The 22,782-nt window shown below is 55.2% G+C and overlaps 3 protein-coding genes across 17 annotated transcripts; 1 reads left to right on the top strand and 2 right to left on the bottom strand.

Annotated features, from left to right (window-relative positions):
* Positions 1 to 437: 437 nt before the first annotated feature.
* Positions 438 to 11,347, bottom strand: Bag6 (BCL2 associated athanogene 6). Of its 12 annotated transcripts, none has more exons than XM_023721708.1 (26): positions 11,259 to 11,347; positions 10,494 to 10,614; positions 8,426 to 8,543; positions 8,119 to 8,315; positions 7,835 to 7,888; positions 7,603 to 7,677; positions 6,829 to 7,049; positions 6,313 to 6,442; positions 5,771 to 5,968; positions 5,342 to 5,591; positions 5,084 to 5,161; positions 4,867 to 4,974; positions 4,636 to 4,748; positions 4,453 to 4,540; positions 3,979 to 4,262; positions 3,305 to 3,596; positions 2,994 to 3,163; positions 2,798 to 2,851; positions 2,579 to 2,681; positions 2,373 to 2,497; positions 2,070 to 2,216; positions 1,930 to 1,989; positions 1,696 to 1,839; positions 1,508 to 1,615; positions 885 to 1,031; positions 438 to 621 (listed from the first exon to the last, which is right to left on the bottom strand). In XM_023721708.1, exons 2-26 carry the CDS (start codon positions 10,599 to 10,601, stop codon positions 526 to 528), a joined length of 3,468 nt encoding a protein of 1,155 aa, XP_023577476.1. In that variant the 5' UTR covers positions 10,602 to 10,614; positions 11,259 to 11,347; the 3' UTR covers positions 438 to 525. The 12 variants fall into 12 exon arrangements, with proteins under 12 accessions (XP_023577476.1, XP_023577497.1, XP_023577501.1 ...); XM_023721729.1 differs by having other exon boundaries at positions 1,508 to 1,594; XM_023721733.1 differs by having other exon boundaries at positions 1,508 to 1,591.
* Apom (apolipoprotein M) lies at positions 11,324 to 16,164 on the top strand. Of its 4 annotated transcripts, none has more exons than XM_023721771.1 (6): positions 11,324 to 11,410; positions 14,825 to 14,979; positions 15,191 to 15,264; positions 15,354 to 15,452; positions 15,612 to 15,710; positions 16,031 to 16,164. In XM_023721771.1, exons 2-6 carry the CDS (start codon positions 14,927 to 14,929, stop codon positions 16,054 to 16,056), a joined length of 351 nt encoding a protein of 116 aa, XP_023577539.1. In that variant the 5' UTR covers positions 11,324 to 11,410; positions 14,825 to 14,926; the 3' UTR covers positions 16,057 to 16,164. The 4 variants fall into 4 exon arrangements, with proteins under 4 accessions (XP_023577539.1, XP_023577532.1, XP_023577528.1 ...); XM_023721764.1 differs by lacking the exon at positions 11,324 to 11,410 and adding an exon at positions 11,854 to 11,873; XM_023721760.1 differs by lacking the exon at positions 11,324 to 11,410 and adding an exon at positions 12,890 to 12,973.
* A 178-nt stretch (positions 16,165 to 16,342) lies between these two features.
* Positions 16,343 to 17,826, bottom strand: CUNH6orf47 (chromosome unknown C6orf47 homolog). Its single transcript, XM_004624489.2, has one exon. The coding sequence runs from the start codon at positions 17,793 to 17,795 to the stop codon at positions 16,908 to 16,910; it is 888 nt and encodes a 295-aa protein (XP_004624546.1). The 5' UTR covers positions 17,796 to 17,826; the 3' UTR covers positions 16,343 to 16,907.
* Between the last annotated feature and the right edge of the window lie 4,956 nt (positions 17,827 to 22,782).

The raw sequence follows: 22,782 nt of genomic DNA, 5'->3' as shown, positions 1-22,782 counted from the left end.
TCCAGCCGGCTTGCTGGAAATTTTTTTTTTATTTTTTTATTTGTGTGTGTGTCTGTCCAGCTCAGCCCACCAGGGGGCGGGGCGGGCTGGCATGTGGTACTGGGGGATTGAACCGCGGTCCCTGTGTTTTGCTAAGCTTGTTCTAAGTAGGTGCTCTAGACCACCGAGCCATCTCACCGGCCCCTGGAAAATTTTAAAATAAGCTCATATTAGGGACTGGGGAGATGGCTCAGTAGAATTAAGTGCTTCCCTGGCAAGCGCAGAGGCCTGAGTTCAATCCCTGGGTCCGCCCCCCCCCCCAAAAAAAAAGGCTCACACAAAAGACTAAGACAAACAGGATGGCGTGATCGCTCAGTGGCGTAAGTGCCTGCCTGCCAAGTACAACTTGCTGAGTTTGATCCCTGGTACCAAAAAAAAAAGACAGGTTGGAGACAAAAGGAGCCAGAAAAATCCGACTTTTATTTCTTAAATACTGTGGAGGAGGGGGAAGGGTCCCCCAGTGAGGAAGGGCTATGGAGCACAGAGCTAGGGGTCATCAGCAAAGGCCCGGTGGGCATTGGGGAAGCGCTGGGGGCTGTAGTTGGGGTCTTCCTGCAGCCGTTTTTGTATGTCAGACCGGAGCTGGAGAGAGAAAGCGCGGGTTGGAGGGACGCCAGTTGAGCCTCAAGACCCCAGCAAGCATGAGACCATCCCTCGGGAGCTGGTGCTCCCCACCAGCCACGACACTCTGGCCCAACTGGAGGCATCACTGAGCCTTCCCAGAGGCCCCTGGGGAAAAACTTGGGACATGGAGTGGCAGCCCACTTCAGCTCCAAAGAATGCAGGAAGGACCCTAGCCCAGCCCTCCCGCTAGACCATCCCTATTCTGCTTCCGGTGGGGGCACCTGCTGCCTGTAGCTCTCCTGAACCTCTGGTGCCTCCAGGTCCCGGCTCAGGCTCTCAGGGCTCGTCAGGGGCCGAGCTCCGGCTGCCTTAGCTGCCCGGCTCACGGCCTCTGAGAGAAGCAGCTGGGGGCCCTCACCCTGCATCGTCTGGGGGACAGGGGGTTGGGAGGGAAAAGAGGATCGACGTCAGATCCAATGCCACCATCCAGCTCACCCTTTCCAAGTCAACCCAGTCTAGGCCAGCAGAGGAGGGCAACAGCCCCTGTGTGCGAGACACCAATGCTTTCCTAACTTGCTTGGGCCCAAAACGGTGCGTCCCAAGATGCTGCCCTGTTCTTCTAGATAAGAAGGCCGAGTGGGTCGAGCCACGTGGGACCCAGAGCTTGCTGCTCCACAGGAGGTCAACCTTCCAAGAGCCCTCAGCGCTTGGGACTGGGCAGCTGCTGAGGCACTAAGACAGGATACTAGCAGACACAGTGAGGTGGACAGCAAGTCCGAGTCCCCAGAGAACGCTTCACTGAGGAGAGGTGAACTAGGAAGAGATCCTCCCAGCTCTAGCTGACTAGCCTGAGCACAATGGGGAACCTGGTAGAGAGGGCTCCCGGGGAAAGAGGCTGACGAACCTTGCGTCTCTTGGCAGGCATACCACTGAGGTAGGCATCGCTCAGGGGCGGCTGTGGCTTCACCTTCCGCTGGCTCTGAATGTCCTGCTGGATGATAGGGACCCATTCCTGAGGAGGAAAAGACCGACAAGTGATTCCCACAGCTGCCTCGCCCCCCCCACCCCACCCCACCCCTGCCAGCTACTCACTGGGGGAACCGCAGCCGCCCAAGGCTCTGTCTCAGCAGAAGCTCCGTCCTGGTCCTCTCGGGGGCCCCCCTCAGGAGCAGGGGGGGGCCCTCTGGACATGGCCTCTTCTGCCGTTGTTCCGGGTGCTGGGGACGCATTCTCCCGCTGGTAGGCAGTTGAGGTCAGGTTCAGAGTTCTGAATCCCAGCCCCAGCCCTGCTCTTCACATTCGCTGGCCCACACCCCTCCTTCCTACCTGAGGTTCAGGGGAAGTTCGTTCCGCTCCCTGCACTTCCATTGGCTCCTCAGAAAGCGGCTGCGAAATTAAACAGAACGCACCACGTAGCAGCCCTCTCAGCTCCCTCCAGAGCCCTCCCTCAGCCCGAGATCCATTACCTGGGGCGGGTCACCAACCCTGCGGACGTATCTGAGGATGGCATCGGGGCCCACAGGCATGTGCTCTAGGACCACCTGTAGCCTCAGCCCCATCATGGTGGTCAGCCAGCTCACCAAGGACGGGTTCACCCCCCGTGACATGCGGCGCTGGGGGAGAAAGCAGACTTGCAATACAAAACCTGCAGGAGGCTTTTGTGCCCCACCTGATCCACCACAAGCAGCGGCCTGGAAAGGACCAAGATCTGTAGAAAGCTACAGGACACAAGGCCAGGGACCTCGTGCTGGGGCCTGCGCGGGGCTTACAATTCGGCCATTGATGACGGCAGCGAGCTCCATCTGCTGTCCCCCCAAGCAGTGCAGGTTGAGGGCCAGACATTCAAACAGGCCTTGGTTACACAACTCTAGCAGGCGGGCTCCGAACCCACTGTCTGTGGGGAGACGAGGCGCGATGCTGGCACCCCGCAGCACCACACCCTGCCTGCCCGCACACCCCACGGCTGGCCCCTGACCTGTGCAGTGCAGCACATGGGCTGCGATGCTGTTGAACTGCTCCTGCAGAAACTCTAGGTTTGTCCGGATAATATCCACACCTGGCTGAACCTGCACCAAGGACTGAGACAACACAAAAACAGCTCCAAACCAGGAAGCCAGAGGAGGAGAAGGCCGAGGAAGACGGACAATGGGAAGCTAAGCTGCCCTGCTCAGGCCCAGGGCACAGAGGCACTCACAAAGCTCTCCCGCACGTACTCCTCCAGGCCAGCGATGAGCGTGTGCGTCGCCATCTAGGGGGAGACACCACACGCTTACTTCCAAGCCTCAGGCCCCAAGACTCCCCTCTGCCCCAGAAAGTCCAGGACACGGCTGGGGCTGCTGCTATGGACACAAGTGGGAGGACAAACTCTGGAGCCCCTGGCCTTCACTTACCCGGATGTTACCAGGGGTGGGCTCCTGGCCACCCAGGTAGTGCTGGTGGAAGAAGGATCGAAGCTGGGGCTGGAGCCGCTGTAGCGGCTGGAAATGCCCATGGAGCAGCATCACCACGTCCACCATGGAGAAGTTCTGGCACAGGAGAGAGAGCAGGGCCCCAAAGAACCCTGGGGACAAGGACCGAAGTCAGCCATTGCCCCACCATCTGGCCTGTCCACCCCCAGCCCAACAAGGCCCTGGCCACTCACTGGGCCAGCAGCCAGCAGCCAGAGCCAAGCCTCCCACGCCTCGCCGCTGCCCTCACTCACCAAGGGCCCCATCAGCGCCAGGCTCGAAGATGTTGCTGGAGCCACTCAGGCGCTGGATGAAGGCGGCGATGCTCTCGCTGCTGCCAGCCCGCGCCCCCAGGGAGCCCAGGAGAGAGCTCAGCACGCCCTGCACCACCGAGGTAAAGAACTCTGGAGGCAGGCTCTCAGGACCCAGGCCTCCGGGACTCCCCGTGCCTCCAGACGGGGACCCTGCAGGGGGTGCGGCCTGCTGCTCTGGGGCAGGGGGTGGCGGTGGAGGCGGCGGTGGCGGTGGAGGGGTGGTCTGTGTTGCCTGCCGAAGAGAAAGAATTAACAACAGAAGGTAAGACAGGGACAAAGACAGGATGGCATTAACAGAGTATAAGGCAGGAGGAGTTCAGAAAACAGAACGAGCTCCGCTCTGGCCGGTCCTCCTCACAGCAGAATGTTTCCAGACACGCGCTCGGCATCAGTCAGACTGGGCGACGAGCAACGTGCACTCGGGCAGCCAGGTCAGAGCACGGCGCCCCCTCCCTGCCTCCCTCGATCCTCACCCGCCTGGCTTCAAGACAGAGGCTTCACAATCAGTAAGTCCCCTTCCTCTGCCAATATTCACTGTGGCCGTGGACAGAGTAGCCCGTCCTTGCCGTGCTGAGGGCAGAAACAGCACAACAACAGGCAAGCCAGACTCTGACCTGCAGGAAGTCAGTCATGCCCTGAAGAAAGGCCGGGACTCCGGGCATCGCCACGGTGATGGTGGGAGACGCCAGGCCAGGTCCGCCGGCCCCGGAGCCTGCGGGGCCCAGCAGGTTTCCCAGGAGCTGAGAGAACTGCAGATCGGTGGTGGAGGGCTGAGGGGGTGGAGGCTGGGCAGGGCCCCCAGGAGCAGGGCCAGCCGTGGTAGCCGTGTTGGTAGTGCCTGCACTGGCGGAAGCAGTGGCAGGAGCTGGAGGTGAAGCCATTCCTGGGGTCCCCTGAGCTATCAGGAACCAAAAGGAGAAAAGTGAAAGTCCGAAGAAACCCAGACAGCAGCCCCATTCTGATCTTTCTGACAGCAGTGAATCACTCAAAGTGGAAAGAACTAGGAAGGACCAGAGAGCAGACTGGGAAGGGAACGTCAAGCCAAGAGTCCTGCAAGTCCCACAAGTCGGAGGGGGATGGGGACTCACCAACTAGGACCGGCTGCATAAGAAGCTGCCCCACGAGGCCGCTCACCATCTGAGCCAGGGAGGCGTTAGAACCCAGCCCAGCGCCCTGCTGCAGGGACAAGGAGGTTTCAGTGCTGTCCCTCCAGGGGCTACCTGAGACGTTTCCAGAGGCCCTTTCCCACCAAACTCCCCCACCATTCTCACCAGAGCCCCGGAGACTGTGGGCCCCCCAGGATGGGAAGGTCGAGCCTGAGGGGGGGTCGGCCGGGCAATCACCACCCGGGTGGGAGCTGTAGGAAAGCCAGGCACCTGCTGTCCTGTGGTAGCAGATGAGAGACCGGAGAGAGCTGAGGGCCGGGCCCCTGCCCGCCAGCCAGCCATTCCCACCGCCATGAGCTATGCCCCACCTCCCCGTTTCCCCTTCCAGGTCATTACCTGCGGCCGCGGAGGCAACAGCTGCCACCATGGCCTGATGAGTGATCTGGTGGGCGACGGCGTGCATGAACTCAGGGGGCAGGGAGGGCAGCTGGATGAGGGTGGAGCCTGGGGGGCGGGTCTGATGTAGCCTTGAACCTGGACCCCTTCACCCCACCCCTTCAGCCCTACCCCTTCTCTACCAGAGCTCAGCCTGCTCCGATGCCCTCACTCTTACCCAGGGTCTGGCCATGACCAGGGGGTCCTAGCGGGCCAGTGGGGGCACTCGGAACACCACCAGGCTGTGCGGCAGAATCTGGGCAGGGAGACACAGAGACGGTAACCCCGAGACCAGGCCAAGGCCTAACCGCAGCCAGCCATCCTGCCAGCCCCATGCTAGCGCTCACACAACCTCCGACCACCAAGCAGCCCCAGTCCAACCCCGCTCACTCACATCGCAGCGCCAAGCCGTTCACCACTCTTCCTTGCCCCTCACCTTGAATGTTCATGTGCATCATGACCACGGGCTCCACACTCTGGTGTGAAATCCGAATGACCCTCGGGTGGCCAGTGGCTGGTGGAGGGGCCGGCCCTGGGGGGGGTGCCCCATCAGGCGAGGACTCGGCAGTGGCAGAAGGAGCCAGGGATGAGGCCTGGCCAGGACCCGGGGGAGACGCCTCTGCATTGGGAGTTGACGGGGGCCGAGTCCCATTTCCTGTCATGGTCACAGTGGTCCCCACGTTGATCTGGAAACAAGAGATGAGAAGTCACAAGAGCTTAACACAGAGCTTCCCACAACTCAGTCAGAAGCCTCCCCCATCCCTCATCACCAGGTGTCTCAAAGCCTTCTCCCTTTGGAAGCTCCCGTGAGCTTAGCAGTCACTCCATGCCCACCTTCCCTGTCCTCCTGGGCAGCCCCAACCACCTGAATGGGAATGGCAGCCTGCTGGAGCACCATGGGGGCAGTGTAGTGGGACATGGGCCGGACCACGTGCAGGTGGCGCGGGGGCGCACAGGCCAGGTTACAGCGCAGGTCTGACAACGCCACGAAGGTGTTGCCCAGCAGCCGCAGGCTCTCGCCCACCAGGTTGATCAATCTCTGGTCCTCTTCACGGCCCTCATGCTGCACGGGAACAGAGAGGGGAGGGAGTCCTCAGCACGAGCGCAGCCCACTCCAAAGCTGGATGAGTGAGTCAGTCATGTAGGAGAATCATTTCCTAAGTAGTGTGCACCTTAGCAAAGCACACAATGAAATCTCCTCCGCTAAATAGTCACCTAGAACTCTCCCTCCTGAACGTGCAGGGTGCAAGGCTACGAGGACACTGGGTCCTGCAAGAGCATCTTGCCTGGAAGGGAGGAAAGATCCCTTAACACGCCGAAGGGGCTTTTGTTGCGGTCAAGGGAGAAGGTCTGTCTAAACATGCTCCGTTCTGAGGAGTACTGGGCAAGGAGACTGTCAAGGCTCACGTTGTTGTTGTAGTCTGTGGTGGCAGCAGCGCCCAGGACCTCGTAGTAGCGCTGCAGGAAGGGCTGGAGGCGGCTCTCCAGCCTCTGCAGCTCCTGCAGCACCTCCACATACTCTGCAGGGGACGGATGGCTGTGGACAAGCCAAGGACAGTGAGCCAGGGCTGTCTGCACCTGCCCTCTCCAGCCCTGGCCCAATCTCTTCCTGGACTTGCAGTATCCACCCTTCACTCCTTTCCATGGGAAGACCAGGAAAGAAAAAGTTTCCACAATCCCATGCCAACAATGAGCAGCAAGACACTAACTGGAAAAGAAACTAGAACAGCGTGAACCCCGAGCAGGCTCGGGAGGAATGGCGCAGTGGCGCAGTGGTCACCCCAAGTCCGCTCGCTACACATGACCTCTGCTCACACGCATGCCCTGCAGGGCCTGATTAAGGCCCCTGCTCCCACGGAACCAGCCTGTCCTGAGATCACTCAGCAATGCCCAGGCCCCCAAGTCCCCGCCATTGAGGCTCACCTGGGTGTATTTGTCTCTGCAGCAGGCGATGGCCCAGAGGGAGCAACTGCTGGGCCTTGGGCTGTGGCGCGTTCCTCTGCATCAGCCTCCATGGGCTCCCGGGGTGACACGTCACCTTCAGCTGGCTCTGAGGTTTGTGAGCTCAAAGGTACTGGCTCAGGAGCCACAGGTGGCATCTGAGGGGGCGGCTGACTAGGCTGTGCTTGGGGTGCCCCTCGACACTGAAGTGGGGAGAGAGGGCTGTAAGAGACTATATAGGCCAAGGGCACAAGAGACGGGACAGCACCCCCAGGAAGAGAAGCTCCCTGAGGAAGGGCCTGGCATGCCCGTCACCAACTCCCTAGCCCTCGGCACACACTGGCTCAAGGTGGATGCCAAGAAACAGCTATAATAGCTGTGAAAGAAGTAACGGTGTGAAGTAGGGACTGGGATTTCTTAGCCCAGAGAGAAAAAAAGAAACACAGTATCACACGCAGGACACAAAACTGATGGAACTCAGGGCAGCCCAATACCCAAACAAGGAACACAAAATTGACACTGTCGGGTGCTTTGTTCCCTAGAGAGATACCACGGGCATTATCTAACAAGGTCAAAACAAGCTCCCGAGCCAGCAGGAATCAAGAAACAAGACAGGACACAAACATACCTTTTCTGACCAAAAATCAATTACAGGTAAGAGCCTATGTGAGGGAGGCAAGACCCCTGGATGCATGCGGCCCACAGGTCCACACCCCAGGCCACAGGCAGAGGGAGGAGGTGCTGCTGTTCACTCACCTCCATCCGGGACAGCAAGGTCTGTATATCCCTGATCATGTGCTGGGCCATCACCAGCCGAACCCGGGGTTCACTCTACAGTAAGACAAGGCAATCAGGGAAGCTGTGAGACCAAGCCCGAGCTCCACCCCGCTAAACCAGGTTCCTGGCATCTGCTCAGCCAGGTCCACCCCCACCTCGGGGCCTCCTTCTCCCAGATCCCCTTTCCTGACCCTCCCAGGCCCCGAAATACCTGAATCGGGGCCTGTTCCATGTTGATGTGAACGTCCACAGCGGAGCCGTCACTCTGGGGAAAGGGTAGGGAAGTTGCTCTGGGAGAAGTCAAAGACTAAGACCTACACACCTCTAACTCACTCTGGAACCCTAACCCCATTCCTCAATATGTCAGGCTCAGACCAAAGAGCCCTCTAAACCCAAGCTGAAAGCAGAACTACCTAGCTCCTAAACACCCTGTTGCCATGACAACTAAAAACTACCCTTCCCCACCAAACCATCCTGTGTGAAACACAAGCTTACAGGAAGATTGAAGGTTCCAACCATGACATAGCTGTTGGCATTCCGGTCATGAACAGACGCCCCAGGCCCCCGAGTACCAGGCAGGGGTCCCCCACCATGGGTGGCAGAGGTAGACCCTGTCCCAGAAGATGCTCCAGAAGGGAGCTGAGTCTGAGGAGGAGCTCGTTCCACCAGGTGGATAACCTTTCCCCCAACATCTGCAGAAAAAAAGATACACAGCCAAGAATTAAAGGCAGGCAAGCCCATGCCTTAGCTTGCCCTCCAGACAGCAGCCTCGAGCCCTGAACTGCCTCTCCCAGCTCCTTACTATACTCCTGGAGCTTCTTATCATCCTGCAGAACTCGTCCCTGGTAGATGAGCCGTTGTTTTTCCGAGGGAATGCTGACAGAAGCAGCAATGTGCTCCTTAAACTCCTTTACGTTCATCTGCAAGAAAAAAAACCATACGTAGAAACCAGAAAATGAAAAAAAAGGAAGAATTAAAGAGAAATAATTGACTTGATGCGAACAATAACACCATTAGAGGGCCAGGGAGATGGCTTCAGAGAATAAGCATGTGCCTGGCAAGTGCAAGAGCCTGAGTTCAATCCCCAGTTCTGCCAAAAAAATTAAAAAATAAAACCAACAGCTCAGCGTCTAAAGCACCTACTCAGGCATGCTTAGACAACTGGCAGGGGCCTCAGCACCACGTGGTGCACCAGCCCAGCCCCCAGGGTGGGCTGAGCCAGCCACCAAACAAAACAAAAAACCATTAGTGGCCAAACCATCATGGTGGGGCACACCTATAATCCCACCACTAGGGAGGCTGAAGCAGCAGGATTGCTGTAAGCTCAAGGCCAGTCTGGGCTACACAGTGAGCTCAAGGGCAGCCTGAACTCAAGAAATGAACAAATACGCAAACAAAACCACATTATGGATTCACCACCAATTTGTCTTGATTGTGTGGTAATTATTGTGCAAAGTCCTGAACCAAGACAACACATGTCAAAATACAGACCCTAAATAACAAAGCTCAGGCTACAGACCAAGGAAGAAATAAGGATGAGAAACCAGCTGGCCAGCCACAGTGATGTACACCACAGAAGGGTGCTATTTCCACCAAGACACAGAAGGATCAAAATTCCAGCCTAGGCAACTTAATGGGACTTTGACTCAAAAGAGAAAGGGCTTGGGATGCAGCGCGCTGCCAAGGACCTGGGTTCAAAGCCCAGCACTAAAACATAAAAGACAAAAAGCCACCTAACATCCCTTTTCTCCTCCTCTGCCTGGCTCCCAAAGGAATGTGTTTAGAGATAGTACTGAATCCTTCCCAAACACAAAATACTAGTTTATTTATCCCCTGTAATCTTAAAGATAAAAACAGGGGCCAGGGAGAATAAGTGCTTCCCTGGCAAGCACAAGGGCCTGTGTTCAATCCCTAGTTCCAAAAAAAAAAAAAAGAGTAATAAGGACAGGATTAGGGATCAAGTTAAGGAGGACTAAGAAAGTAAGAGCAGAGGATGTAACTCAGTAGCAGGACATTCCTCTAGCAAGCACAAGGCTCTCTCTGGGTTAAATCCCCAATGTCACAAAAATATAAGAGAAAAAAAAATTTCTCCCAAGACAAACAACTCTTGGAAAACATCAAAGCATTAACATATACTGAGTAGTTACAAAAGCCTATCGTTTTTTGTTTTTTCATTTGCTTGTTTGTATTCTGAGACAGGTTCTCACTACATAGTTCAGGCTGGCTTCAAACGTGCTATGTGTAGCCCAAGCTGGCCTTGAACTCATGGTGATCCTCCTGCCACAGCCTCTCCAAGGCTAGGGTTACAGGTGTGTGCTGCCACACCTGGCAATTTTCTTAAATGTTTAAAAAACTAAAGAAAAATCAGCTCATGATTTTCTCTCTTAAAAACTACAGGAAAAAACAAACAAAAAACAACAGGTAACTGTTTCCACCATTAAACTCAAGAGACAATTATTATGCCATAGGTACTAAAACCCCACTAGCGTTTTGCTTAAATACGGGTTCTGGTTTCTACATTTTATAAACAAAAACAACTGTAATTAGGCTGCTCATAAAAATACTTGTTTGAGGTCCCTGAGTTATGTTTCCTTGCCCAAAGTCTGGAGCTGATCTGCGATGACGGCACAGACAATCCTATTTTCTCTTACTTCCTTCTGCATTGAGTTTTACTAACCTGAAAAAAGGCACAACAAAATCTGCCTCATCCAACAGTTAACTACACCTTCTCCCTAACAAACATCGGTAACTAGAACGCGAACAGAAAAAGAGATGAGAATAAAATTAGAACACAAAGTCAGGGTCTCCCCTCAGTGTGAGGGAGAAAGAGGAAGAGCTAAAGTACCTTCCAGAAGGACGGGGGGTCTCACCTGGGCCCCGACGATGAAGGTGCGAGTCTGAGAGTCCAGGGTCTTCACCAGCACCTCCAGGCTGTCAGGCTCCTCCATGGCGGGGCTGGTGCTTTCACTGGGCTCCATGGCCAACAGCTCCCTAAGGAAGAACGGAGGGAGGCCCGATACAGCCCTCAACAGACTTTTACACACCCGGAAGCCTCCCTGGCCTGAATCTCCGCCCCAGTACCTACAAAGTTCCTTCTGCTCGCGCACACGCACGCACACACTCGCACACACTCGCACCCACCCCCATCCTGCCTCTGATTGCGGGGCGCAGGGAAAGAAACACAAAGGGCAGGGGATCGACGACACGGGAGTTGAAGGACGGGAGGTGGGAGGGGCTCCACGTACCAATCACAATAAGAGAGGACCAGTTGGGCTAGGAATCAGGAAAGAACGCACGAGACCAGCGACCTGTGTCATCACCGGTCGCGACAGGGGAAGGGCCCCAGAGCCGGGGAAAGCCTGGGGCGACGCGAGCCGGGTCGCGGAGAACGCGGCTTCGCGCACGCGCGCCACGCCCATCGAACCCGCCTAAATCGCTACTCGCCCGGACGGCGGGCACTCACGCAGGGCTGGACCGGCTGGCGGGCGGCCCGCTCCCTCTTCTGCCTTCCTTCGGCGTTCCAGCACAGCAGCACAGTCCACACGCGGACTGGCGCACATACACACACCCACACACACCCACACACACACACACCCCACCGTCTTGCGGCTCCGCCCCCGCCTGGCCCTCCGTACCGTCACTTCCGGTCTCCCCCAACCTGCCACCGAGAGCCACTTCCGTTTCCCCGATCGTATTTGGCGATCTCGAGGCGGTACTTCCGGCTCCCCCCCAGACCCCAGGATTTACTTTCGTTAGGGGACGATGAGGAAATCTGCGGCCCAAAATAGTGAGTTCCTGGGGGAGAGACGGACAGGGGCCGGCCTAGATGGGAGGGAGCCAGCACCCCGAGGAGCCGCCGCCGCGTCGCCCGGGGGCCTTACTGCGCTTGCGTGCGTCCCAATGCGCATGCGTGCGTGCTACAGCTCCGCCCCACGCCCCCATTGGCTCTGCGCACTTCCCCAGTGCGGCGCGTAGATAGGTGCAGGCGGCTACTGTAAATGCCTGAGGAAAATACATCAATACCGAAGGGAATACGCCTGCCTCCAGAGAGACTGTGGACGTCGTGTGGGCCTTGAGTTTGCAGATTAGGACCCGCCCCCTTTAATCTACATTCAGGATTTGGCAAACCGAGTCTTCCAGGAGGCACTATTATGGCCACCTAAAGGCCTCGAGCGCCCCCTGGCGACGCCGCGCGCGCCCGCACTCCGGAAGTCACCCGACCTGGCAGTTCCGGGCGGCTCGCGGGCTGGGTTGGTTGCGCGGCCTTCGAGTGGATCCTGGTTCAGTCCCGAGGGCGGCTGTGAACTGCAGGCTTCTCTGTTGTCGGCGGCGGCGGAGCGCGGCCGACGGAGCGTGGCATATTTTAAGAAAACTAAACATGCCACTGCTTTTTAGGACTTCCGTCAAGCAACGAGGCCTATCCCAGCTGGGAGGCAGAGGCAGGAGGATCGCGAGTTCACACGGAGGCTGGAGGACTTAGTTAAATCCTGTCTCAAAAATTAGAACAGGCTGGGGCTGTAGCCCAGTACAAAAGTCCAGTACAAAAAAAGGAGTGGGCGGAGAAGGGACGGCTCCGAATTGGCCGCAGCAGTCCGGATTGAAGAATAAGATCTTGACACTTGAGACCCGGGTTCGGGAGGACTGGGAGATGACATCCCTTCTGCTGGCTTCCCAGCCTCCTGCGTATGCCCAGGTGCCAGCAGGAAGAGTTTTTGTGAACACCTGATCAGTGAGCACTTCATTTGTAGCAGCCATTGAATTTAAAGTCAATGCGCGTGCGGGGACACCCAGCTGTAATCCCAACACTCAGGAGGCTGAGACGGGAGCATTGCTGCGGGCTCAAAGCCAGCCAGACCTACAAGGAGAGACCTTGTCCCCAAACACCGGTAATAATCATCATCGTAGTACACAGAGCCCGCTGACAACTGGGACTGGGCCTGACACCCACTTTAAAACTGAGCGCACCCGTGAGCGCACCTATGTAGAGCTGACAAGTCTGAACCTACATGCAGCGTTTGGATTATGCTGTTCTATTTTACTGCCAAAAGATTATTGTGTTTTAGTTACAAAAATTTCAAAGGCTGGGATGTAGCTTAATGATAGAGTGCTTATCTAGCATGGTTCTGTCCCTACCACCAGAAAAAACAAAAACATTTAAGCACAGGCCCCCTCGCCAAAAATAGTATAGGTAATGGATCTCTTCTTCAGGGCCTAGACTTTGTTTCCACTGATCACAAGTTGATAGCAAGTCTTTTCGCTCAGGATAAAACTTTCTGTGGCAGCTGATGAATTATAAATAATCTATTAAGGAAACCCCGTGGCAGTGAATTCCCCCACTTGGCACCACCTCGTAAGTCTTGCCATCATTAAGAATTTATTATTCCCCAAACTGTAGTAAGTACTTTGCAAACACTGCTATTAATTATGGGGACTGCTTCGACTTACACCATACACAGCTGTGTAGTGGGTGCATCCTCTGAGGTTGGGTATTGGTCCATGTTACAGATAAAAAAGGAAGGCGTAGAGACAGGTGACTTCTGCTTGAACCACTGTCCGTCGTCTTGATGTTTTTGGTGCCCAGAGTCAAACCTTGTGTTTGCCAGGCAGGCGCTGTCCTGCTGAGCTGTTTCCCTGGCTGGCTGTTCTCTTTAACTTTCAGAGTATATGCCCTTTCCTTTTTTTTGAAACGGTATTACCGTGTAGGTGCGGCTGGCCTTGCACTTGCAGTGAGCCCACCGCCATAGCCTGTGTAGGCTGAGATTACACAGATGAGCCACTAAACTATACCCTTTTTTTTTTTTTTTTTTTTTCAGTAAAAAACGTTTGAGTAAATGAGCTCACTCTTCTGTCAACGAGCTGTTCCAAAATCAGGACATGCTCTTTCCCAGTTACAGAAACACAAGCTGCAGGAAAGCCCATCATGCCCATGGCCAGTTCAGAGCTATTTTGAAACAGTAGGCCAGGTAGGTGGCACACGCTGTAATCCCAGCCCTCAGGAGGCTCGCCTGGGCCACACGGTGAGACCGTGTTTTAAAACAAAAGTCACATGAAGCTCTACTGCAATGATCTGTTTATGCACCTAATTTTTCCTCCTGACTTTCAAGGTCAGTTACCATATTTTAGTCACTTTTGACATCCACGCAGATTAGACATTTCCTGGCAAATGGGCTGGCCAGATAGCTCAGTGGACTAAAGCACCTGCCTGAGCAGGCATGGGGACTGGGGCTTGATCCCCAGTGTGCCGTGCCAGCCCTGCCCCTGGGGCACGCTGAGATGGCGACTGAGACTGGGTGTGGTGGCGCTTGGGAGGCTGAAGACAGGAGGGCTGCTACCAGTCTGATCTTGAGTAGTGAGCTCTTGTAGACCTTAAAAAGAAAATTTTCCTGGCAAACAGCTGGGCTCCAAGACAGTTTCCGCAAATAAACGAGAGGCCTCATCGACCCACAGCTTCCCTTTGCTGCCCAGCAGAGCAAGCCTCGGCGCAGATCCGGGCTGAAAGACGCCAGCTTCTGCGCTCGGGGTTCCGCTGCCTGTGACTCCCAGATGTGGAACAGGCGCGGGGTACTGTGCAGGGGATAAGTCCAGGAGAGGGAGAGGAAGGCCCCAGCGGGGCAGCTAATCCAGGCCTGAGCTAAAAAACAAGGTTGAAGTTACTCATTAGCAGGTGGAGGGGTCAAGGGTCGAGGCAAGGGGGCTGGAGGCAGAGCACACGGAGCAGCTGGAGAAGGCAGCCGAGGCCCGTCTGAGAGCACCGGCTCCACCCGCCCGAAGATGTTCCACCGGATCTGGGCCGCGCTGCTGTATCTCTGCGGCATCCTCCTCAACTCCATCCATCGGTGCCCTGAGCGCCCTCAGCTCACAGCTCTGGGCGTGGATGAGAAAGAGGTACCAGCCGAGGACAGGGAGTCGGGTGGGCAGCCCAGGCTGACCCGCAGCCATGCTGGGAGAGGGGTGAGGGTATGCATGATGAACAGAATATATCCAGGTTCCAGGTTGCGGTGTGGGAGCGCTGCAAAATTGGCTGATGGGGTGGTTATCCAGACGGGCTGGGCATGGACAAAGGGGTGGGGTCATCGTGGGAGTCCTCGTCACAGCCCAGTGCCGTGGGTTAGAAAGGTAGCCAGCGCCTCTTCTGCAAGTCCTGCACCCCAGGGCCCTGCGTCACACTCACAGATTCCACCTTCCACTCTTGTCTCCCCAGTTTCCGGAGCCCCACCTAGGCCGATGGTACTTCATTGCAGGGGCGGCTCCCACCAGGCAGGAGCTGGCGACTTTCGAGTCCGTGGACAACATAGTCTTCAACATGGCTGCAGGCTCAGCGCCCACGCAGCTCCAGCTCAGTGCCGCCGTCCGCACGTGAGTGGTGGGGGCAGTGGCCAGAGGCCCAGCCCTGGCCCGCGCATCCCATTCCTAGCCCTCTGTATTCAGTAGCTCTGCCAGTTGTCCTGTCCCTGGCAGCTGGAAACCCAGAGCGAGCCAGGCACGGGGAGGACCAAGATGGATGGAGGCCTTGGCTGTGTCAGGAGGGCGACACTCAAGTCTCTTCTCCTGGCCACCCCCTCTGTAGGAAAAATGGGTTCTGTGTGCCTCGGAAATGGATCTACCACTTGACGGAGGGGAGCACGGATCTCAGCACTGAAGGTTGGTTCCCCGCAGCCCTCAGACTCCGCAACCCCTCCCCACATGAGTCCACCTCTGTCCTCACAGCTGCCCGCACCCCACCGTGACAGGCCGCCCTGACATGAAGACTGAGATCTTCGCCAGCTCGTGCCCAGGTGGAATTATGCTGAAAGAGATGGGTCAGGGTTACCAGCGCTTCCTCCTCTACAGTAAGTAGACCTAAGGCTGGCCGGGCAGAGCGCGACAAGGCTGGGGCCATTTCTCTGGGCCCCAGGACATCCAAACAGGCTTGGCTCTTCTTGTGAAACCCCCCCATGGTGACGCTGACAAATGGGCTTTGCCCCACCTGGCTGCCCTTGCCCTTCCAGATCGTTCCCCACACCCTCCAGAGACGTGTGTGGAAGAATTCCAGGCCCTGACCTCCTGCCTGGACTCCGGGGCCTTTCTACTGATTCCCAGGAACCAAGGTAAGGGGTAAAGTCTCCCAGGAGACTGCGACCCAGCAGGTCCCGCAGGGGCACGAAGGGGCTCATGACCTCTTTCACCAGAGGGCGTGGTCAAGGCAGACATCACCAGGGTGGCTGGGCAGACATTGTACTTCTCAGAGGCCAAAAGTTGTGCTGTCACATGCAGGAGCGAGGATGAGCTATGGGCACCTTGAGATAACTTTCTGAGCCAGCAGTGGATATGGGGCCTGAGGGTCGGTCATGCAGAGGCAGAGGCCTCCCAGACCCTCTGGCCCTTGGACCTCCTGAAACCCCTTTCTTCCTTCGTCCGCCCCCTCCAGAGGCCTGTGAGCTGTCCAGTGACTGACCCGGAACTTCGGCTGTGTCCCCAGATGGATATGGTGGGGCTGAGCTGTGGGTGGGAGGACACCCTGAGATCCCTCTCACAGATAATAAAGACGAGTTTCCATCCCTGGCCCCACTGCCCCGGTTTCTTCATTATTATTATTTTTTAGCAGAACTGGGGATTGAACTCAGGCCCTTGTGCTTGCCAGGCAAGCACTTACTCTACTGAGCGACCATTTCGACACTTCCTGGCCCCCGCACCGCCGAGCCCTGATGGATGACGTCAGAAGGACACGGCAGCACACTGCTCACATGTAGTGGTATATTTAGGGCTTAGTGTGACACAGGTGTTTATTGCTGAGTGAGCAGCCCCCTGGCGTCCAGTGGAGACTGTGGGCTCTGCACCCTTCTGCTGGTCTGGACTGCAGCACGTCAGGGCTGGCCCTCGGCAACGCTGCCTGAGCTATCCTGCTCCCCGCGGCCCAAGTGCAGGCCCTCTAAGCTCCTGGGGTTCCGGATCCCCAGGGACACCCCAGGATCCCGGCAGAGCTCTCTGTGCGGCCTCTCTGGCCCCACTTTACGCCTAGAGAGTTTGGAGGGAAGAAGGCCCCTGTGGCCTCTAGTCCCTACTATCACTCTTTTTCCTTCTTAAAAGGAGGTGAGGGAAAGAACTAGAGGTGGAAGAAATACAAAAGCGAAGATAACAGCTGGTGAGCCCAGGGCAACACCCACCTCGCACAGACCCAGGCGCCCACAGCTCTGGTCTTCCTGGCGAGGAGGCTCGTGGGCTCCCGCTGGGGGCTTCTTCCTATCCCTGAGGTCCCTGTGCTTGTGGCTGTCTTCTCCTGAAGGCCGCACCAGCTCCCCTCTGCGCTACCCGCTCTCCAGCCCCAGCCCCTTCCCTGGGCCTCCCCTCTGCGCCTCTTCCTCCCGGCCCAGCCCCTCGTCTTCCCAGCCAGTGGCCGCCTCATCCGCGCTGGGCTCCCGGAGGCTGACGGCCAGAACCAGGGCCTGAAGGAGGCCAAAGAGGCAGGCGAAGTGCAGGGGGTGGGCGGTCAGCAGGCTCAGCACGGCGTGGAGCCCATGCAGAGCAGCCAGGAAGGACAGCAGCCCGTGCAGCCAGAGCCCCAGAGGCCCCCGGAGCCCTAGCGCGTCCAAGGCTGCGCGCAGCGGCCGGGAGCAAACGGCCAGCAGGGCTGAGGCCAGCAGCTCCAGCAGATGCAGGGTCAGGTTGGTGGAGATCTGCAGGCACTCCTCGGGGTCCCCTGGAGGAGCCCCCGGCTCCCCTCGCAGCCAGCGTAGCAGTTTCCGGCGTTGGCCAGGTTTCTCCACCGAGGCCTCAGGCCCAGGGGCACCGGGTCCCCCCTCAGGGGGTGCCCTGGGTCTCCCGGTACCATCTGGGTCCACAGGGTCCCGCCGCAGCGCTGGAATGGCTCCTCCGGCTTCTAGTCTCCATGACTCCTGAGTGCCGTCTGCAGCCTGGTTCCACCTGAGGGAATCCATTCTTCTGCTCCCCGACTGCTCAGCTTGGGGCTCCCTGCCTGCTTCTGGGGCAGCCCTGGAGCTCCTCAGTGTCCCCAAGTCTCTGGTCTGGGGGGTTCCCATGTCTCCCACGGTTTCTGGGGCACTGTCCCAGTCACTCCCCGAATTCTCAGGGGAGCTATCCGCCCATCTGGGCTCTGGGGCAGGAGGGGCAGGCTGCGCCGCTTTCCGGCGGCCCCACGGGCGAGGGAGCCAGCCTCCGAGCCGGCGCAGGAACATGGCTGGGCTGTGCGGCGAGCGCCCCCGGTCCCGGGCCGCTTCGGAAGGCAGAAGCTGCCCAGGTCAGAACAGGTGTGTCTGGCGGCGATCCCTCCCGCTCGGAACTCAGAAGGGCTCCCCGCTTCCGGAATGGTCAGGCAGCGTCCAGCGCGGCTTGGCTCCTTTTCAGTTCGGGGTAAAGGGAGGTGAACCCAAATTTATTCGGCACCACCCACAGCCTCCAAGAGTCTGCGGGCCTCACCAGGCCTGGGTCACCCCACAGTATCCTCGGTGCTTCGGGTTTCCTTCCCAGCGGGCAGCACCCCAAGTTTCACTCACCAAGGCCACGCCCCAAGGTGCCCCAGAAACTGGGGAGAAGGTGCTCCATCAGAGAGGTCGGAAGGTGGCCGGGCCCTCCGGTCCTCCTGGATCGAGCAGTCTTAAAGCAGCTCGGCGAACAGCAGGTCTCTGAGGAGACGGAGGAAGGTCTCCGGCACTCTCCAGCCTGTCGCGTCAGTCCCTTGATTTAGGGGCGACGATTCCTACAAAGTGGCCCCCCGGCCGAGACGGCGCCAGCGAGAAGCAGCGTCCGCAAGGTCAGGACGGAGACGTCCTTGGAGAGCCCGTCTCCAGACGCAGCGCCTTTCGAGGCGTCCCAACGCTCTGCTGCCCTGTTCGGCCGCCCCGGGACCAGCGCCACCGCCGCCGGGCCTCTCCGCGCCGCCGGGAGCCGCGGAGCCCGGAAGCAGCTGCACCGGCGGGAGGGGGCGGGGCGGGGCGGGGCGGGGCCTGCTCGTGGGGCGGGGCCTGATCCTGGGCGGGGCCTGATCCTGGGGGCGGGGCCTGAGGAGCGCCCGCCCCAGTCCCGAGCCCTCCCGCGGAGCCCAAACCCCGCCGCTCCGGAGCTTGGGGCTCTGTCCGCCCCTGAGGGGTCCAACTGCTCCTCTAAAACCGCTTTCCCCTGCCCTGGGGTCGCTTGGCACATCCCCTACCACTGCTCTCCTGCAACTTCAAGAAAGGATTTCCAGAAAACATGATGCGACCCAAGGGAGCCTGCGACCCAGCAGTCCTGGGCCCTGCTTTGCCTTCCCGTCGTGGGCCCAGCCCCCGGAGGAGCGCCGGGAGCGGGAGCGGGCGTGGGGCGGCGACCTGCAGACACCAGGACAGTCCCCTGCAGGAGCGGGAGCGGGCGTGGGGCGGCGACCTGCAGACACCAGGACAGTCCCCTGCAGGAGCGGGAGCAGGCGTGGGGCGGCGACCTGCAGACCACCAGGACAGTCCCCTGCAGGCAAGGTGCCTGGTAGTGAAATGAACTTGGATTTAGTATATCTGCGAGTTCCAGGCCAACCCCAGCTACATAGTCAGAGCCTGTCTCAAGAAAAGAAAAATGCCAGGACCTGAAGTATATGAGTTGTGGAACCAGCTCCCGCAGCACTAGGGTAGCTAACTGTAGGGCTCCTCTACCTGGGGCCTTGCCCTGATTAGCCCTACCCCATGTATGAAAAGATTTTTACTTTTATTGTTTTCAACTTTTTTTTTTTTTTTTTGCAGAACTGGGGATTGAACTCAAGCCCTTGTGCTTGCCAGGGAAGCACTTATTCCATGAGCCATCTCCGCGGCCCCGCAACTGTTTTATTGAGGCAGTCAGGCCTTGGACTCACTCCGTAGCCCTGGCTGGCCTCATGGTGATCCTCCTGCGTCGGCCTCCTGAGTGCTGAGTCCTGTCATTTCTTGAGAATGGCCGTTCTTTCTGGAGTGAGATGGAAGCTCGGTATCGTTTTATTTTGCACCTCTTCATTGCCAATGGTATTAAGCATTTTGCCAATATTTAACTGATGCTTCCACTTCATCTGTGAAGTGTGTATTCATCTCAGATGCCCATTTTTGAATTGAGTCTTTAAGTTTAGGAGAGTCTGTACTCTTGAATTTTTTATTCTAGATAATAGCCCTTTATCTGAAGAACGGCTGGCAAAGAGTCCCCCCCACCACTCTGGGTTGTCTCCTCACTCTTGGTGGTTTCTCTTACTGTGCAAAAGCTTTTTAATAAGATGAGATCCCAAGGACCGGGGGAGATGGCTCAGTGGAATAAGCGCTTCCCTGGCAAGCGCTAGGGCCTGAGTCCAATCCCTGGTTCTGAAAAAAAAAAATCAAAACCAAAAACAGACAAAAAAGATAAGGTGGCTGAGTACGTTTGGAGGTATTTCTGCATCTTTTAACCTGTTCCATTTATCCTCGGACCTCCCCCCCCAATACCATGCTGGTTTTATGACTGTAGCTTTATAGTATAATTTTAACTCAGGGATTGTGGTGCCCCCTGCCTTGCCTTTGTTGCCCGGAATTGCTTTTGCTATTCTCAGTCTTTTTCCGTTCCAAATGAATTTTAGGGTTAGTTTTCCTTAATTCTGTGAGACATGCTATTGTTATTTTAGTGAGGATTGCATTAAACCTGTATAACAGTTTTGGAAGTGTAACCTCTGTGCGTATATCCTACTGAGCTTATTCTACTGAGCTATCTCCTGGCCCTGTTTTCTTTTCTTGTTCTTTTCTTTTTTTTCCTACCCAAGAGACAGGATTATCTTTCCATTTTCTAACTTCTAACTCAATCTTTTTCAGAGGACTGTAGTTTTTAATGTAAAGGTGTTTTACTCCCTTTGTTAGATTGAATACTTGGTATTTCATTTTTCAGGATGCTATTGTGAATGGCGTTGTTTCCCTAATTTCTTTCTCAGTGTTTTTTTCTTTTCCCAGTACCAGGGATCAAACTCAGGCCCTTGCACTTCCAGGCTGGCACTTATGCCACTGAGCTGGCGAGTTTGTTTGTTTTTCTCTCTCTCTCTCTCTCTTTTTTTTTTCCTTCAGAACTGGGGATTGAACTCAGGCCCTTGCACTTGCCAGGGAAGTGCTTATTCCACTGAGCCATCTCCCTGCCCCCCACCCCGCGAGTTTGTTATTTGTGTGCAGCAACACTATTAAATTTTGAGTGCTTCGTATCCAGCTACAGTACTGAATTTGGTTAATAAATCTAGAAGCCTTGGTGAAGTTTGCTGGCTCTTCTATGTAGATTATCATGTAATCTATAAATAATAATTTATCTTTTTTTTTTTTTTTTTTTTTTTGGCAGAACCAGGAATTGAATTGAGGCCCTTGCGCTTGCCAAGGAAGTGCTTATTCTACTGACCATCTCCCCGGTCCCCCCAAATAATAATAATTTAAACTTCTTCATTTCTATTCTCGTTACTTTTATTTCTTTGTCTTGTCAAATTGCTCTGACTGATGTCTCCAGAACTATCTTAAGAGCGGTAATAGTGGACATCGTTGTCATGTTCCAGATTTTATAGTGAAACCTTTCATTTTTTTGTTCATTTAGTATGATGTTGGCTGATGGTGTGTCATAGGTGGTTTTGGGTTTTTTTCAGGTTAAGATAAAGACCTTGAGGGGCCAGAGAGATAGCTCAGTGGCATAAATGCCTGCCTGCCAATCGCAAGGTCACTAGTTTGATCCCTGGTACCACACATATACAAAAAAAGACCATGTATTCCAATTTTCTGTAGGATTTTTATCATGGGTGGATGTTGCACTTGGTCAAACATTTTTTTTTTTTTTTTGCATCTGTTGAGATGATATTGTTTTTGTCCCTGGCTCTGTTAATATGATTTATTACACTTACTAATTTGCATATGTTGCCACACTGGCCCGCCCCGGGGGTTGTGCTGGGCCCAGCGTGGTGGCACACACCTGTGATCGCAGCGCTGGGGAGGCTGAGAACAGAAGGCTCACCACGAGGCTGAGTCGGAACTGTGGAGGGAGGCCCTGGAGCAAATGAAAGGAAAGAAAGATGCATATGTTGAACCGTCTCCGCATCTCTGGGATGAATCCCACTTGGTCATGGTTTATGATCTTCTTGAAAATTTGCTGCATTCTGTTTTCAGGTATCTTAAGAGGATTTTTGTATCTATGTTCATGAGGGAGATTAGCTTAATTCTCTTTTTTGTTCAGATCCTTGAAGGAGTTTGGCAATATTACTTCCCTTTTAATTTCATTAAAGAGTTTGGGAAATACTAGCATTAGGTCTTAATCTAAATTTCTTTCTTTTTTAAATCTAAATTTCTTGTAGGGCCAGTCAGATAGCTCAGTACAATAAGTGTCTGCCTGGCAAGCTTAGGTCCTGAGTTTAATTTGCAGTACCTAAATAAATAAATAAATAAATAAATAAATTTATTGTAGAATTTAGCAGTGGATCTGCCAAGGCCTTGGCTTCCCTTTGTTGGTAGATCTTGTTGGTTTGGTTTTGGTCTTTTTGAGATAGGATTTTATTTATTTTTTGGCTGGTTCAGGATGCCTTAAAGACAGGTCTGTGGATCTGGGGATCGAACCACAGCATCCTGAGCCTTAAAAGTTCAGAAGGATTTTATTTATTTATTTGTTTATTTATTTATCTTTGGCTGAAAGTTCATAAAGATTTTTTTGTTGTTGTTTGGTTTTTTGGTTTTTTTGGCCTGCTCAGGATGCCTTAAGGGCAGGTCTGGTAAGGCATGAGGATCTGGGGATTGAACCACAGAATTCTGAGCCTCATGGCTTTGCTTAAGCAAGCATTTAAACAACTGAGCTAATGGGCAGGCCCCCAGTCTTTTTGAGATAGAGTTTTACTCTGAAGTTCAGGCTGGCCTCAAATGTTGGTAGGTTTTTAATTCCATCTTCAATTTCATTGACTGGTATGGTTTATTTAGAATTTTGTTGTTTTGTTTTGGAGACAGGGTCTCTATATGATTCAAGCAAGCTTTGTTTTGTTATTTGTTTGTTTGTTTTTGTTTGTCTGCAGTACCAGGGATTGAACTCAGGACCCTGTTCTTGCAAGGCAGGCGCTTACTCTGTTGAGCTATCTCCCCAGCCCTGTTTTGTTTTCTTGTTCTTTTCTTTCTTTCTTTCTTTCTTTCTTTCTTTCTTTCTTTCTTTCTTTCTTTCTTTTCCTTCTTCTTCTTCTTCTTCTTCTTCTTCTTCTTCTTCTTC

This window comes from Octodon degus, unplaced genomic scaffold (genome assembly GCF_000260255.1).
Source record: "Octodon degus isolate 3935 unplaced genomic scaffold, OctDeg1.0 scaffold00005, whole genome shotgun sequence".
In the NCBI taxonomy this organism is placed as follows: domain Eukaryota; kingdom Metazoa; phylum Chordata; class Mammalia; order Rodentia; family Octodontidae; genus Octodon; species Octodon degus.
This window is presented reverse-complemented; position numbering and strand designations above follow the sequence as displayed.